At 35.8% G+C, this 18,870-nt stretch overlaps 1 protein-coding gene across 1 annotated transcript in view; it reads right to left on the bottom strand.

Annotated features, from left to right (window-relative positions):
• TMPRSS11E (transmembrane serine protease 11E) overlaps positions 1-18,870 on the bottom strand; it is a 52,513-nt gene that overhangs the window by 20,609 nt on the left and 13,034 nt on the right. Inside the window, exons 2-4 of the mRNA XM_060011724.1 lie at positions 10,038-10,162; positions 5,343-5,461; positions 3,076-3,143 (exon numbers count right to left, since the gene is read on the bottom strand). Coding sequence (XP_059867707.1) covers positions 3,076-3,143; positions 5,343-5,461; positions 10,038-10,162 — 312 coding nt within the window. The remainder of the gene's footprint in view (positions 1-3,075; positions 3,144-5,342; positions 5,462-10,037; positions 10,163-18,870) is intronic.

Raw genomic sequence — 18,870 nt, 5'->3', positions numbered from 1 at the left:
TAAGTAAATCCAGTGATTTCTCCTAAGCAGCCTTCAGGCTATCCTAAACAACTCCCAATCCTAAGGACATTAGAAAGCTTGAGCAAGTTGTTTTGACTTCACGTGATTATATTTCCAAGATAGAGTGTTCACTAGCTTTAGCATTATTTGAATGAATTACTACTTTGGAATCATCCTTTATTTATTTTTTTGGAATCATCCTTGACTACACTTTCATTCTCTGTCAGTTACTCTACCCCTTCTTTTCAAATGCAATCAGTTCCCTTTTAGTCTGGGTGCAATAAGCTGCCTCAGTGCTGGGCCCTGGGATGGGTGAGCCTAAGTGCATGGGCCCTTTAAGAGCCATCTCCCAGATGGCTACAGTTTTGTGGTTCTCAGAACTCAAGCACTGTTTATTTTCAAAGTTAGATGTTTTGGAGGCTCATCTCTCAGGTGCACATCCTAAAAGTTGAGGTGCCTGATATGGGGTTCGAACCCTTCAGTCACCAGGGAGAATCTCTGGGTTTTGAGTTTTCTTCTGGTGTGGATTGCTCTGCGGGGGTGGAGTTTATGACAAAATTGTGTCCCATTGTCTCCAGCCTGCTTCAATGTGGTTTTCTTCTCACTTGCCCAATGTGTAGTATTTACTCAGCCAACTTTTTTTTTTTTAAGGGAAAATTGTTTCTTATGTAGCGGCAGACTCAGTGTGTCCATGGGAGAAGGTGAGTTTAGTTCTTCCTACTTCACCATCTTGAACCAGAACCCCAAACAATTTTACTCCTCACTGTATACTGCATCAACTCCTATGCTCCCAAACTGTAAGTGTGAATATAAATTAGAATCTCATTTTTGGAAGGCAGTTTATCTGTTATAAATTTGACTATCCATCTTCTTTGATGCAGCATTTCTGCTTTTAGAAGTTTAATTTTCAAATACACTCTTTTGTGTGCAAGGAGATATGTACACATATGTTGTCATAACCTTATTTTTAAATCAGAAAAATATGTAACAACGCAAGTGTTCATCAAAAGGGCATTGGCTAAATCAATCTTGACATATACTTGTAGTGAAATACTATACAGCCAGCTAAAGAATGAAATAGATCTATATGCAGTCATTGGGAAAATGTTAAATATAAGTTGTTAACAAAATGTATCATTTCTGGGTGTGAAATTATTGGAGAGGGGGCTTTCACTTTCTATTTTTTGTAATACTGTGTTATTTGAATTTTATAAAATTTTCTATTGTTTTTGTAATCTGAAAAAAACAAATAGGACTTTAAAGAGATTATTGTTATATATCTTATCCCATTTCACTGCCTCAGCAACCCTATCATCTATTACTTACTCTTTCTTATTTATCTTAAACTATTCCTATACTGGCTGGCTAATAGAGACAAAAACAAACAAAACTCTCCCTCTATCCCAGCTATACAATTTATCTCACACCTTCATATCACAGAAAACCTTCTTAAATGGGTAAATTACATTCTGCCTCATATTTACTTCATTGCAGTCTGCATCCTCCCCTTCTGTTCCACTGAGTTGTTTCTCTGCTTGAACACTAATGACTTCCTCATTGACATTTCCAATGGATTCTTTCTAGTCACATTACTTGGCGTCTCAGGAGTCTTGTTGATGCTGACCACTCACTCCCTGAAACGTTCTGTTGTTAGCTTCAGTGGTGCCTCTCTTGTTTCTTCATTTTTCCTGCTCCTTCCCTATTTCCTAGGTTCCTATTTTTCTTCTATTTCCTTAAATACTGTCATTCTTCAAGCTTTCTTCATCATCCTTTTTTTTCTTGCATTACTCCTTTTCTGAGAAATTCTGTTGACACCCACACTTTCTAATACTTTGAGTTGATGTTGAGCAAATTTATGTCTTCAGCTCAGTTTCCATTTCCTCCCTTATGTCAGACGCATATTTCAGGCTCGTAAGTTCCCTTAGTACCTCAAATCAACATCTCTAAGACTGACTTTATCTTTCCAACAAATTACACTTCTTCATATTGTAGTAACAGAAGAAAGAATGAGTAGCAAGATTTCTGGGATGAAGGCGTAAACAAAATAGAAAGTTATTTGGAAGACAGAATTGGTAGTTATTCATAAAGTGCAAGGGGCCCAGGAAAGGGAGGAGTGTGGGATGACTTCCAGTTTTCTCATTAGTGTGATTGGGTTTTTCTTGAGTTTAAGAATTTTCTGTGAAACCTCCATGTGGAGGTGTGCGTGGGCAGGCATATAGTTCTAAAAAATCAGGACAACAGTTTAGACTGGAAATAGAAACTTGGGTTTCAATAGCACATGAAACCATGTTGTGGGTGGATGAAGTCCCCTTGAGAGAGTGAAAATTTAAGAACTGGAGAAGCAGATCTAAGAAAAAGTAAAAATTCAAACACCAAACAGTATGGGATTTTCAGGAGTGAGCAAACTAACACCTCAGAGATGTCAACTAAGTAATAGACTGAGAAGTAACTTGGAGTTTTTGTCATTGAAATAATGTTGGAAATAGCTCTTGTTTTATTTTGAAAATAAAAATAATTTGTATTAAGACGATACATTACTTAAGATCCTCATATAGTATTTTGCTTAAAATGTTATGTTCTGGATTCTATTTATTGATGGTTGATGATCAGATCTGAGATCTTAAGTATTTGTAGAAAAAATGAGTGGAATGAAAGAAAGGAAAGAAAATTGGTAGGAAGGAGAACCAAGAGGAGAAGAAAAATCTCATCTACTACACTATTTTACATAGGACACTTATTTGCTATTAAACCGAGGGATGTGGCTTAGGTCCCTATTTGTGCTAATTAGCCATTCCAAAAAAACACACAAACAAACAAACAAAAAAACAGTTCTATAACATAGCCACCAATAACACTTCTGTCCCTCAAAATCATCTTGCAAATGCCTTGTTTTGAATTTAAAGACTGAGTAAGGCACATTGTAACCCATGACTTATACAGAGCAGGTACCAAATTAACGTCTGTTGAATTGAATTATATCATATCATTAACACTTCAGACAGTATTTATTACTGACCAGGTTAACAGCTTTAGCTTTAAATTATATTCAGAAGTCAGCATTTTAGATCCACATACCTGAACTTGATAATGTGAGACTTGACAAATGCTTGCCTCAATGAAGATTTATGAAATGCATTATTTACCTGTTCCAAAAATATTCAAAATACGTCAGCAAGGATAATTTTCTGAAATTCTGCAAATTGATTCAAAGCTTAAAAACATTTTTAAAAAACTTAAAAACAAAACACATTGACTGACATTTCACAATGTGCTAAACTTGAGGAATCTCTTTTTGTATTCTACTCAGTGATTTCAACTGAACTCTGCCTTAGGAATTATAGGAACTGGGGAACCATAGTAGGGGGGCCAGGAGTGACATCTTCTATGTTACACTCAGAAAGAGACAAAAGAGAATAAACAGATTGGGTTTTGAAAAGTAAGAGTAAGCATCCACACCGTGAGATACAGATTTTTACAGTAGATAAACAAAGGAAGTGAAAAAGCTCTGTCAAGTGGTAGATCATAAAAATAAGGACAATCTATGGCCACACCATCCTGAACATGCTGGATCTCATCTAATCTCAGAAGCTAAGCAGGGTCGGGCTTGATTAGTACTTGGAAGAGGGAAATGAACGCATAATGGTGTCACATGGTTCTCAAACCTGGTGAAAAAGTTACCAAATATCCTGTCTTAATCTGCACTCAATTCAGCACTCAAGATGCTCTTAGGAAGGCCCAGGTGAACTGGGATACATAGCCTAATACCTCCTATAAGGTTTATTCTAATAGGGTGGAAGAATGTATTTTGTGGAGGTATTTCTTACTACTACAAATAAGAATTCTAGCCAACTTAAATTTTTAAATTAAAAGTCAAGATAAACACAGCAAGTGTTTCTTGTTTTCACTGTATGGATATTTACCAAATACAGATACTACAAGCTGGTAATTGACTGACAGAAACAATGAGCCTTTTTATTCTTTCTTACATTTTGTTTGACTTCTGAGTCTTTGTGCCCAAGGAAAGTTACTTCAATTATGAGACAAATCAGCACAATTCAAATGAGTTCTCTAATGACAGCATTCACTTGGAAATATTTATTTAAAGGTTTATTTTTCATCAAACAATTTCAAAATTATTAATTTTTAAGAGTGTTAGAGTCTTATTTATATTCCTATATATTTAAGTCAGTCTGGATCTTATAAAAATTTTAGTGAATGGCACAAAAAACAAGGAAAATAGTTGCATCTTTACTTGATCTCTTTAGTTCTATTTCCTTTCCTTTAATATATGTTATATTTTAAGAAGATAGATATATATATATATATATATATATATATATATATATATATATATCCTAAAATATAGCTCCTTAAAAAGAGCTTATTTGATATTTCCCTGGTTTGGTGTTTACAAGTACAAATACAACCAGGATTTGACCCTCTCCTCAGCAAAGTATCCAAATCCTCAGGCTCCTAGTCTACCAGGCAGTTTCTAGGTGGGCCACTGCCATTCTGTTCTCACTCAGGATATTGGAACTGGAAGACAATTTGAAAATTTTCTAGTCTAGTGCCTTAATTTTCACATAAGAGAATTTTTCCAGAATGATAAAGAGATATGTCAATGACACATCACTGTCTAGTAAATGGTACTAGAACTAGGTGTCCCAACTCCTAGTTTAGGGTGCTTTCCATCACATCATTTCACTAATTACTTCACAGACTACCAGGAAAAGTCTAAATTATTCTCTAAGTAGTCTGACAATGAAGAGAAGTCATCACCCAGGCTCTTGCTCTTTTGGCCTATACTGCTAAATTTTCCACTATTTAAAATATTCAGTTCATTCCTCAGGATGAATGTTGATGCCCTAAGGATAAAGATGAATATCCAAGGATTTCCTATAGACTTATGTACCAAAAACTTGTCCAAGGTTGGATATTTTAAAATACTAAGATACTTCTCAAGTATGGGTCTGAATAGTTTCAATCTTGTGTCCTTTTGCTAAAGGTCTCTTTAGGAAATCAATGATACAACAACTGTATCTTGGGTCACCCTAACATTCTCAGAATTTCTAGACTCTGCTGATCAATACTGTAGCACTAGCTAAGGAAGGGTGAGTAGGAGGTACAAAAAGAAATGGCTAAAAGTCACTAGGTTTAGCCCTGTAAGGCATATTCCTCCAATTCATGTATTGTTAGTTTTGTCATATATCTCTCAGGTAGGGCCTCTCCCCATTTTGCAAGATATACAAGATCAGTTGAATGGATGTTTGAGAAGCTAGGATACTAAAAATTATGGTAAAAAGTGATAGCAAATACCCTAGAAGTGGGAATAAAATGCTTACCATTGATTCAATTTTCTGGCTCATTTCTGTGAAATTTTTAGAAGCCTCTTTTCCAAACTCATATAGTTTGTCACTTGTAAATGACAATGTGCTATAGTAATTGTAGGTTGTCTTTTTATCTGCAAGGATAGAGGAAAAAACTCATCATACTTTTTATCAGATGTGTGTAAAGCATCATCATTTCCCCATTTGGTAGTTGCTAGACAGACTGAGACAGGAAACAGTGTAAAGCATCATCATTTCCCCATTTGGTAGTTGCTAGACAGACTGAGACAGGGAACAATGCTACCCTGGTCAACATATCCATCACCCTGTTCTGACCTTCATGGTTATCTCAAGATAAAAGACAACAACGTTCATCATCATAAGATTTAGAGTATAAAAGCCATATGAAATGCTTGGTGTTCCTGTAGGCTAATTAGTCATGTGTTATCCATTCCTGAATAAGCCACAAGAAGCAGTAAGTCACACCATCTGAGCATATCAACAGGAATAGATTCGGAAGCTTCCCAAGAGTAAATGCATTTTTATATTTTAAAAGTAGATTTCTTCCAATTCCATAAACTACACATCAATTCTTGCCATAGGGACTCTAGTGTAAGAATATTTATTTTGGATAAGGAGATGAGGGTAGGGATTAAAATGCTAGGAGCTCAGTATATAGAAGTTTAAGGAGGTAGAGTTGCCACTGGACATAACCCTCCAGAGACACTACTTAGTTTCACCTGGTTCCCTTGTCACTCTATTTATTTTCTCCCACCAGCCATAGGAATTGGTTTGTCTGTTTCTTTAGCCATTGTCTCCACTTTCTGCATCCAGTTCAAGCAGCCCATGTTTTTGGTCTGCTGAAGAATTAGTGCAACAATTCAAGCTTTTCCTCTACCCTCCTGTACATGAAGCAAGCACAGAGCTCAGAAGATTCATTCCATGAATATTCAGTTGACTATCTTTTCTGTGAGAGACTCTGTGCCAAGCATCTGGAACATGATGGTTGCGTATGGTTATGATAGAAAAATGGAGTGTGCCTCATCAATCTCAGGTGCTCTCTTGCTTCTCATCCTTTCCCTCACTTAAACCCCAGAGGGAAAGGAAACTAACATTAGACACCTGTGTCCCAAGCATATTTGCATATCTCATTCAATTTAAAATAACTCCCATAAGAAAGTAGTATTATCCACATTTAACAGATAAGGTCTACCGTCTCAGAAGTGTAAATAAATTGCCCAACCTTAACATGACTTGGCCGGAAAAGACTGAACTGGGTTTCAAGCTAAGGTCTAATTCCCAAAGCACAAATTTTCATTATATATTGCTTCTTGGAGTGGAAAAAACCAAATACACTCACTGAGGCTATAGGAGAAATCTCTAGTTTTACATGAGAGTTATATAAGAAAAAAAAAAAAAACTACCAGTAAATTCCAAAAGAATATTCTAGCCATCCAGAGGATTTGTTGGGACAGAAAGGGAAACCTCTGGTCAGACTCGGACAAGGCCTGGGGAGGGGTTGGTTATGCATAAAGGAGATGGATGACACTGAAAGGTCAGGGTCTCCTGAGCATTAGGCACTTAAGTGAGGGTCTAGGGAGGATTTGCCTTTCTCCCTCTCTTTCACTGAATGACCTTGCCCTTGCCCTGAGGACTGTTTGACCTGAAATGCAAGCAGATCACAATATACACAATTTCAAGTAACATTTTAAATTTATCTAAATATTGACCAATAGTTTACTTTAGGTCTAAAGTTGGGCCCAACATGTATCCGGAGAAAACCATAATTCAAAAAGATACACATACCCCAATGTTCATTGCAGTACTATTTGCAATAGCAATTGTGTTGTATTGTAAATTGTATTGTATTGTAAATTTACTGTTACAATACATGGAAGCATCCTGACAGAGGAATGGATAAAGAAGAGGTGGTACATATACATAGTGGAATAAGAAAGCCATAAAAAAGAATGAAATAATGCCATTGGCAGTGACATGGATGGACCTAGAAATTGTCATACTGAGTGAAGTCAGACAAAGACAAATATCATATGATATTGCTTATATGTGGAATTTTAAATAATGGTACAAGTGAACCTATTTACAAAACAAAAATAGAGTCACAGATGTAGAAAACAAATTTATGGTTACCAAGGGGGAAATGGGGGGAGGGATAAATTGGGAGATTGGGATTGACATATACTCACTACTAGATATAAAATAGATAACTAATAAGAACCTACTGTATAGCACAGGGAACTCTATTCAGTACTCTGTAATGACCTGTATGAGAATAGAATTTTAAAAAGTGGATATATGAATATGTATAACTGATTCACTTTGCTGTACGGCAGAAACTACACAACACTGTAAATCAACTATACTCCAATAAAAATTAATTAAAGAAATAAAGTTGGGCCCAAGATTCTGCATTTCTAACAAGCTCCTAGATGAGGCGGATGTTGCTGGTACCTAACCACATGTTGAATAGTAAGGTTCTAAAGAGGAGGAAAACATACTCTTCTACATCCTTAGACCCGTTTCTTTTCAGTTATTAGATTGAATTATTTGAAACTGCCATTTATATAGGTTAAAAATGGTCAAATATCAGCAATTTTATATGCTTCAACCAAATGAACAACTTATCTATAGTCAATATTTTAATTTGCCTGATAGACTCAAATAGGTTGCTAGGTGTCAAAACATATTTCCAGTTACCAGAATTATATGGCATGTGCAGTTGTTGAAAAATATTATTGAGAATATTAACAGAGAAGAAAAATAAGGATGAACATGAGTTTGCTGATAATTTTCTAACAGCTTTGTGATTCTATAACCTACAATGATGTTCATAATAGATTCACCTGCTGTCAGTCAAATCACAAAAGGGACAGAAACGCAGTCCCAAAGGCCACTGGATAAAAACTGAACACACAGTTCTATGCTGTCCTGGGTTTTATGCCAAAATGATGCAGTTATTTAGTCTGATCACCTCCATCTTTATCTGCCTGTTTCTACAATAGATTTGTTTGGCTCAGTTTGGTTATCTAGGCATGCCAGCACCTAAATTCTCATGTGTTATATCTACTCTGTTCTTAGGTTATATCTCTAAACAAAAGACAGATCACAAATATGACAGTAACACATATCATAACAATTGCTGTTTATTCAGGTGTGGTGTGTGGGCAGTGAACGTTGTGTGTTCCATATTACTCAGCTTATCATCCCAACAATAGGGTACACAGGAACAGGTTACTGAAATCTTACCAGGTTTTTATTGTATGCATATGAGTAAGATTTGTAAGCCTTATAATACTTGGCTTGGGAAGAGGCAAAGGAGAAGTAGTAAGAACATTTTCTCTCACTGAATTAATAAGATCCCTAACATGACTAGGAATTCCTTGTTAAGTCAGACAAACCAAAATATGCCCCAAGAAAATATCGTAGGTATAATTCATTTATTTTTATCATTCAGTATTCAGTAAACATTAATTATCTAATATGTGCCTAATAAGTTCTTTAATAAGTTCTAGAAATATAAAAATGAGTAAAACATAGGTGTCCATGGAGAGGAATAATGATGCTTACAACATAATGGGACTTAATATATTCAGAATAGAACTGTAGAATTATAAAGTTATTTTAGCTATTCTTTTTATACTAAAAAAACATGCTCCAGAGAAATTATCAAAATGCAGATAGTCCAAATTCAAAGAACTGCATGTGGGCAAATTCTACCCCCCCCCCAAAAAAAATCTTTGAATACTTTTTCTTTCAGGAATAATCCACCTTGTTTAGGAAATTGAGATTGGATTTGTGTCTGCTAGTAGAAGATAACCAGTTTACAGATCACCATCTCTCTTTACAAAAAAGCAACTGCTACAAATTCCCAATTCAATTAGAATCCAGTGATTAGCTTCTTTGGTTACAGGGTCTTGAACATCAAAGCATTATCTAGTCACTAAGGGAGATATTAAACAAATAGGTCAAAGTGGAGTCAACTAATTAAAACCTGAGACAGAGTAAGAAGGAAACTTCAGAAGGGTTGTTATGCCCTAGAAGAATAGTTCTGAAGTACCCTGGGGACCTTTCTAATAACATAGCAGTATTCAGGGTTCATCTAGCAGGGAGGTACCTGATTACCACAGAGTGAACCTCTTTGTAATTAATATTCTCAGCATATCCTATCTCCTTTAATCACTTGCAATATATACCAAGATGATTTTAAAATGACGAATAGGCATTTATTCAACAATATATTACTATAAGCATTTTCCCGACTTACTAGTACAAAATAGAGCCTACTTCCCTATGATCCCTGATTGTACAATTTATTGAGCTGTCGGGATTTCAATGAGTTGGAGTTATTTTAAATCAAGATGATTGTCTTATGACCTCAAACAACCCCAAACATTGGACTGTAGCTTTCCTATGGTTTTCCCTTAATTAAGACTTGATTATTGCTGTTAATGAATATGAAAACTAGCATGCTATTCCCAGCAGGAAGCATTGCTACATCAAAGATAGAAGAAAGAATCCTCCTTGGCTTGTGAGGATTAAATGAGTAACAAGGCTGGTGAAGAGTTCTTTGTACCAGCTATGCAAACAAATTATAGAAATGAATGAATAAGCTTGAGGCAAATCAAAACAGGTATATAATCAGGAAATATTTGAGGTAAATCACTTGATGCCAGGGCAACCCATACTTACTGTATCTCACATAATGAACGATGAGTCCGGTGCACACTGCCAGGACAATCAGGGATATAAAGGTGATGAGGCCAATAACCCAGGGCTCCAAACAAGCTCTCCTCCTGGCCCTCACCACAGCTGGCCTGAGAAAGAAAGCAAACGATGGATTATATTACAGTGCACACCCATACCCACTCCTTAGGTGAAGTAGATATTCCTGGGGAACTAATTCAGGACACTCAGTTAGAAGGAAGAGTACTGTTTTGTTTTAGAACACACCCTAATCCCTGGCTGCTGAAACCATTCCTGGCTCTGGTTGCTTGACCTTAGGCAGGTAATTTGACTTCTCTGTATCTCAGTTTCCTCATTCAAAAAATGAAGATGATAATGATAGTACCAATCTTATAGGATTATTGTAAGAATTAAATGAATTACTGTATGTAAAGTGCCTACAACAGTGCCTTGCATGTAGAAAGTTTGCTGAGCCAGCTATGTGCAAGATACCAAGTCGGGCACTTCCACTGTAGAATCTTAAATGGCCTATTATATATGTTACAGTTTGAACCATATTAGGTTGAGGGCAGAGTTTCTAATTCTATTCTCTTACTATTTTTCTGAAACAAACTTAGAAGATACACATAAGAGATAACCAGAGGTCTCTTCTAAAGAACCTGAGTGTTTGAGCTAATATTTACCTCTAAACTTCAGCAATGCTGCAGGAAATCCCTTCTGCATGAAACTTCCTCAACCTCTCCCATTTGTTCTGCCTTCAAAAATACATGTTACTGAAAAATGTTGAACAACCTGATTTTTGTTTGATTAGTAAAGTTGCCATTCCCTTGTGTTAAAATAGCTGCTAAACAAACTCAAAAGTTAGGGAAAATGAAATAAGTCAGAGTTGGCCAAGTTGTTTAAATACGATGCTGTTATTTTAAATTTCTTGAGGTATTTAGCACGTTGGTAGAATCAAGGCATGTGTTCTTATCTCCAGAGCAGTCTGGTACAAGAACTGAGGGAAAGGGAAGTGTTATCCTGAAGGAGCACCTGGGGTTGCTTCAGAATAAAGAGAATTCCAAGTCCAGCCCTTTCCTTACCAGCTTGGACAAGTTATTTAGACTCTGAATTAAGTTTGTCCATCTGTCAATAAGAGACAGCCTACCCATTCTGTTTAAAGCACATGGTTGACTGTGGGACCCAGAATGAGATCATGAATGTGAAAACTTCTTGGAAACTGTGAAGCATTTCACAGTAAATAATCGTTGCTTACAGAAATCAAGAGAACTCTGTTTCCTGATAATACAAGACCAGGAAGTGACATAATCATTCTGGTCCCTGGCATACCATCATCCCATCTTGGCTCTGTCTCAATGTCCTGTTTGGTGGGAACACTGTTGCAGAAGTCAACAGTTTCATCACTACATGACTCTGCCCTGCTGAAGTCACTGGAATGTAGTGGAAGGCTCCAGGGACTCTACTTGGTCTCCTCCCTTATTTCTGTGATATCCCCATGGGGCTGTAGCTGAGGAAACTATCTTTCTCTCCCCAATCTCTTCCATCTCCAGTTCTCCCTTGAGTGGGATTCCAAGCACCTGTTCCTACAATGACAATTACTGTAATATAAAAAGACTTCTCCACTTCTCTTCTGCACACTTCTTACGTGAAAACATGCGTAAGAAACTTATAAATTGACTCCTGTTCCTTCATCCCTGAATGCTTGCTATTCATTTCTTGCAGAAGAAAGGAGATGCATATAGCAGACATAAGCAAAAGTTTGCAGGGAATATGGGGAGGGAAGGGCTTCTCAACTAGTTTCAACACATGTCAGATGAAGAATATGAATTTGTAAATGTAGGAAACAATTGATATTGATATAATCATCAAAAGAATATGTAGAACTGTGAAATATAAGACAGAAGCTCTATTTATTCTACAGTAACTCTTAATCAAGACAGAAAATTAAAACAATGCAGCCATTAAATTGATGAGGTAGAGCTACCCGTATTAACATGCAAAATGTCAATGATATATTTTAATGAAAAAATATTGCAGAATAATATGCATGCTATGTTCCAGTTTTTGTACATGATAAAGCTATATGTGTAGGTGCATAGCGAAGTATATAGAAAGACACACAAAATTTTTAACAGTAAGAAGTGGAATAACAGAAGTAAGAGAGCAACTTTAATTTTAATTTAGGTACTTTTTATGTTATGATGGATTTTAAAAAAAATCATGGCTTTCGAATTAAATGAGAGAGAGAGAAAAAGAGAGAGAGAAAGTAACGAGGACGGTTATACATTGTCTCTTCATGGAGTTCCTATCACTATCTTGTTTGAGGTACTGCTGTGTCTTCTTTTCCTGTCTCCCACCTTTCAAAACTATTTTAGGGATGCTCTGTCTTTGGTGGCTTTGAGGGAAATAATAGGGATAGTATGGGATAAAGAAAAAAGAGAATCCATCAAAAACACTTTGAATAAACAGTTAAGAGAGTATGTTTCTGATTCTGACCACCAACCTACTGTATAGTGTGGTACCAGCAGATTCACTTCTCTCCCTTATTTTCTCCATATGAAAAACAAGGATAAGAATTCCAGACCCTTCCTAACTTGATGAGCTCTTAGAGATAAAAATGATGAAGTATTTCATTACTTTGAGCTGCCCAGTAGAAAATCATTGTACAAATAGTAAGGACTATTATTATTATCATCATTATTTTAATTATTAATAATAATGGTAATGACCACATTACTGAGATTTTTTCATTTGAAACATTATCTCTTCCTTTCCCAGTCTGTATGAGATTGCTTTTCAAACTGATTCACCCTGTTTCTTAATTACTTTTTTTGTTTGTTCTCTCAGCAAGTGATTCCATACTGAATTGCTCCAAATTAGATGTAGTAGAAGTGTGCTAAAAAAAATTAGTAAAATGGAGGAATAAATCTATTTTACATATCAACAGACACTTGTGTAGCTAACCTCTTCCTGCACATAAACACTTGTCCAATCATTACTGGGGCCTGTTGAAACTTACATGAACCTGCTCTTATAAAACCACCTTCAGACAGACTGGATAAATTCTAATAGCTTCAGTGGTATCAGATTTCTTTCTATGATTTTTCTTTTCAATTGAGGATGTGTAATTAGACGGTGAATGTAGCAGGTGAATATAGCAGTTAAAATATGGTTATATTTTTATAATCTCCAAATTACCAGAAGACAAGTCCAGAGGTGCATTATCATTATCACTTCTTAATGTGTCTTTTTCTAGAATAGTATAAGAAAGAAAAGCAGCAGAAACAACAACAAAAAGAGGAGAGGAAAAAGCATACTACCACAAATAAACCACATGGCAAGCACTGGAGAACCATAAGTCAAGGCTCACAGTGCTTCAGAGGAAAGTTTACCAGAACAAACGCTTTCCTAACACCACCACCATGGACCGATTAATAGTAGATGTCCAACTCATTGCCCATTCTCTGTAATGGTAAGCAGTGCTGATATTCTTAGTTGGAATGTTTCATCAGCTCAGTCCAGCTGAGCTGTTTTGAATGAACATGTGCACAATATCTATAAAGCTGGTGATGCTAATTCATCATTAACTACTTAAGCCAGAGGTCAGCAAAGTTTTCTGTGAAGGTCCAGATAGTAACTATTTTAGATATTCTGGACGACACACTCCCTATTGCAACTAGTCAGCTCTGCCATTGTACTGCAAAAGCAGCTACAGACAATACATATACAAATGAACATGGCTGTGTTCCAATAAAACTTTATTTCTGTACACTGAAATTTGACTTTTGTATAATTTTCACTTGTCATGAAATATTTTTTTAATTTTGATTTGTTTCAACCATTTAGAAAGTATAAAAATCACTCTTAACTCAAGCTCAAAACAGGTCGTGGGCTGGATTTCACCCTTGGGCCATAGTTTACTGATGGCTGACATAAGCAATAGCCTACAAGTCAATGATAATTGTGTTGGGAAGTTAAAATAGTCTTTTCATTTTTTAGTCTCAACTGCATGGCAAATCTAATTTAGTGTGTCTCCAATCCCATTACCGCTAACTTTGTTCTGATAATTGTCACTAAAACTCATCGTCCAGCTCGATGACAGGTTTCTCATCTGCCTCCCCAATCTCTGAATCATTATCCATTACAGTAAGTGCTCTTTCTGGAAGTGATAGAGCCAATGGCTAGGATCACTTGAAACCCAAGTTGGCCTCAGTTAGCCTGGCATTCCCCCTCTTCCCCACGAGCTTTCTAGCTCTTTGCCTTTGTTCCTGCTGCCTCCTATATGGAGTAACTCAGAGTCTGTAATTTGCTTGCATCATAAAAGCCTTTGTGCATTTAAGAGCCAGTTCAGAAAAGTCCCCTTTATTTCAGTAAACTATATTCACCCCTAAGTATCACATCATAATATACATCTTGAACCCCTTGGGGATAATGTCTGTGCCTTACTTATCTCTTTATTCTCTGACCACTCTGATGCTCAATATGTATTCACAGAGGGGATTGAACTGAAGTTGATTAAGCCAAATTGAACTGACCATTTGTCAGTACCACAACATGGGTTTCAACCTCTCTCAAAGCACTTCTGTTCTGCCTTAGTCTTAGAAAAGAACTTGGAATATTACAAAAAGAAAAGAAAGGTCAGACGTTGTGAAGAATAATTACTATTTAAGTAAAACCTGATTTCCATAAAACACTTTATATAATAATCAAGCTTTGTGGTTGATATGTCTATTTCACCTGTTTAAAATATATAATTTTCCAACTATGATTTTATCTATCTACTGTGAAGTATTATCATAGTTCAGAAAGTGATAAATGAAAATAAGGAGACATTAATTTCAGGAGACACTTCTTATTTGTGGTCATTGAATGTCTGTATATAATTACAATATCCAAACAAAAGCATAAGGAAAGATACCACAATGAAGTAACAGCATAGTACCTCATGACATTACTAATTCCCTAAGTCAGTGCTTAAGTTTTAAAATATTAGTTAATAAATATTTATTCAGTTTTTGTTGAGTATTTGGCACTAGCTCATTTCTTTACCTTATAGATTGTGCCTGCTTGTCTTGTTCACACAAACACTTCAGATGCTTTGTGCTTTGTGGAAGAATCATATCAGCTGGCATTGGTGAGATCTTCAATCTTATTAGATTCTTATTTTAGTCTTGAACAAGACTATTAAAATATCCAGGGCAGAACTAAAATATTGAATACGTGCTCATGGATCATATGTTTTCATTGCTATGTTTTTAAAAGAAATACAAATAAATTACTACTTATAAAATTACAAATAATACAGAGGGAAGACAGAAGAAGCAAGAAGAACTACAATTCTGCAGCCTGTGGAACAAAAACCACATTCACAGAAAGATAGACAAGATGAAAAGGCAGAGGGCCTTTTGTACCAGATGAAGATGTACCAGATGAAGGAACAAGATAAAACCCCAGAAAAACAACTAAATGAACTGGAGATAGGAAACCTTCCAGAAAAAGAATTCAGAATAATGATAATGAAGATGAGCCAGGACCTCGGAAAAAAAATGGAGGCATAGATCGAGAAGATGCAAGAAATGTTTAACAAAGGCCTAGAACAAACAAACAGAGATGAATAAAACAATAACTGAAATGAAAACTACACTAGAAGGAATCAATAGCAGAATAACTAAAGCAGAAGAACAGATAACTGACCTGGAAAACAAAATGGTGGAATTCACTGCTGTGGAACAGAATAAAGAAGAAAGAATGAAAAGACATGAAGACAGCCTAAGAGACCTCTGGGACAACATTAAACACAACAACATTCGCATTATAGGGGTCCCAGAAGGAGAAGAGAGAGAAAAGGACCAGAAAAAATATTTGAAGAGATTATAGTCGAAAACTTCCCTAACATGGGAAAGGAAATAGCCACCAAAGTCCAGGAAGGACAGAGAGTCCCATACAGGATAAACCCAAGGAGAAAAACACTGACACACATAGTAATCAAATTGGCAAAAATTAAAGAAAAAGAAAAATTATTGAAAGCAGCAAGGGAAAAATGACAAATAACATACAAGGGAATCCCCATAAGGTTAACAGCTGATTTCTCAGCAGAAACTCTACAGGCCAGAAGGGAGTGGCATGATATACTTAAAGTGATGAAAGGGAAGAACCTACAACCAAGATTACTCTACCCGGCAAGGATCTCATTCAGATTCGATGGAGAAATCAAAAGCTTTACAGACAAGCAAAAGCTAAGAGAATTCAGCACCACCAAACCAGCTCTACAACAAATGCTAAAGGAACTTCTCTAAGTGGGAAACACAAGAGAAGAAAATGACCTACAAAAACAAACCCAAAACAATTAAGAAAATGGTCATAGGAACATACATATCAATAATTACCGTAAACGGGAATACATTAAATGCTCCAACCAAAAGACACAGGCTTGCTGAATGGATACAAAAGCAAGACCCATATCTATGCTGTCTACAAGAGACCCACTTCAAACCTAGGGACACACACTGAAAGTGAGGGGATGGAAAAAGATATTCCATGCAAATGGAAATCTAAAGAAAGCTGGAGTAGCAATACTCATATCAGATAAAATAGACTTTAAAATAAAGAATGTTACAAGAGACAAGGAAGGACACTACATAATGATCAAGGGATCAATCCAAGAAGAAGATATAACAAATATTATAAATATATATGCACCCAACATAGGAACACATCAATACATAAGGCAAATGCTAACAGCTATAAAACAGGAAATCAACAGTAACACAGTAATAGTGGGGGACTTTAACACCTCACTTACACCAATGGACAGATCATCCAGACAGAAAATTAATAAGGAAACAGAAGCTTTAAATGACACATTAAACAAGATGGACTTAATTGATATTTATAGGACATTCTATCCAAAAACAGCAGATTACACTTTCTTCTCAAGTGCACATGGAACATTCTCCAGGATAGATCACATCTTGGGTCACAAATCAAGCCTCAGTAAATTTAACAAAATTGAAATCATATCAAGCATCTTTTCTGACCACAAGGCTATGAGATTAGAAATGAATTACAGGGAAAAAAACGTAAAAAACACAAACACATGAAGACTAAACAATACGTTACTAAACAACCAAGAGATCACTGAAGAAATCAAAGAAGAAATCAAAAAATACCTAGAGACAAATGACAATGAAAACACGATGATCCAAAACCTATGGGATGCAGCAAAAGCAGTTCTAAGAGGGAAGTTTATAGCTATAAAAGCCTACCTCAAGAAACAAGAAAAATCTCAAATAAACAATCTAACCTTACACCTAAAGGAACTAGAGAAAGAAGAACAAACAAAACCCAAAGTTAGCAGAAGGAAAGAAATCATAAAGATCAGAGCAACAATAAATGAAATAGAAACAAAGAAAACAATTGAAAAGATCAATAAAACTAACAGCTGGTTCTTTGAGAAGATAACCAAAATTGATAAACCACTAGCCAGACTCATCAAGAAAAAGAGGGAGAGGACTCAAATCAATAAAATTAGAAATGAGAAAGGAGAAGTCACAATGGACACTACAGAAATACAAAGCATCCTAAGAGACTACTACAAGCAACTCTATGCCAATAAAATGGACAACCTGGAAGAAATGGACAAATTCTTAGAAAGGTATAATCTTCCAAGACTGAACCAGGAAGAAATAGAAAATATGAATAGACCAATCACAAGTAATGAAATTGAAACTGAGATTAAAAATCTTCCAACAAACAAAAGTCCAGGACCAGACGGCTTCACAGGTGAATTCAATCAAAACATTTAGAGAAGAGCTAACACCATTCTTCTCAAACTCTTCCAAAAAATTGCAGAGGAAGGAACACTCCCAAACTCATTCTATGAGACCACCATCACCGTGTTACCAAAACAAGACAAAGATACTACAAAAAAAGAAAACTACAGACCAATATCACTCATGAATATCGATGCAAAAATCCTCAACAAAATACTAGCAAACAGAATCCAACAACACGTTAAAAGGATCATACACCATGATCAAGTGTGATTTATCCCAGAGATGCAAGGATTCTTCAATATATGTAAATCAATCAATGTGATACACCATATTAACAAATTGAATAAAAAAGATATGATCATCTCAATAAATGCAGAAAAAGCTTTTGACAAAATTCAACACCCATTTATGATAAAAACTCTCCAGAGAGTGGGCATAGAGGGAAACTACCTCAATATAATAAAGGCCATATATGACAAACCCACAGCACACATCAGTCTCAATGGTGAAAAACTGAAAGCATTTCCTCTAAGATCAGGAACAAGACAAGGATGTCCACTCTCACCACTATTATTCAACAGAGTTTTGGAAGTGCTAGCCATGGCAATCAGAGAAGATAAAGAAATAAAAGGAATCCAAACTGGAAAAGAAGAAGTAAAACTGTCACTGTTTGTAGATGACATGATACTATGCATAGAGAATCCTAAAGATGCCACCAGAAAACTACTAGAGCTAATCAATGAATTTGGTAAAGTTGCAGGATACAAAATTAATGCACAGAAATCTCTTGCATTCCTATACACTAATGATGAAAAATCTGAAAGTGAAATTAAGGAAATAATCTCATTTACCATTGCAACAAAAAGAATAAAATACCTAGGAATAAACCTACCTAGGGAGACAAAAGACCTGTATGCAGAAAACTATAAGACACTGCTTAAAGAAATTAAATATGATACCAACAGATGGAGAGATATACCGTGTTCTTGGATTGGAAGAATCAATATTGTGTAAATGACTACACTACCCAAAGCAATCTACAGATTCAGTGCAATCCCTATCAA

Source organism: Delphinus delphis, chromosome 5 (assembly GCF_949987515.2).
Source record: "Delphinus delphis chromosome 5, mDelDel1.2, whole genome shotgun sequence".
NCBI lineage: Eukaryota > Metazoa > Chordata > Mammalia > Artiodactyla > Delphinidae > Delphinus > Delphinus delphis.
Note: the sequence above shows the minus strand (reverse complement) of the source record. Positions and strands in the feature narration are given on the sequence as shown.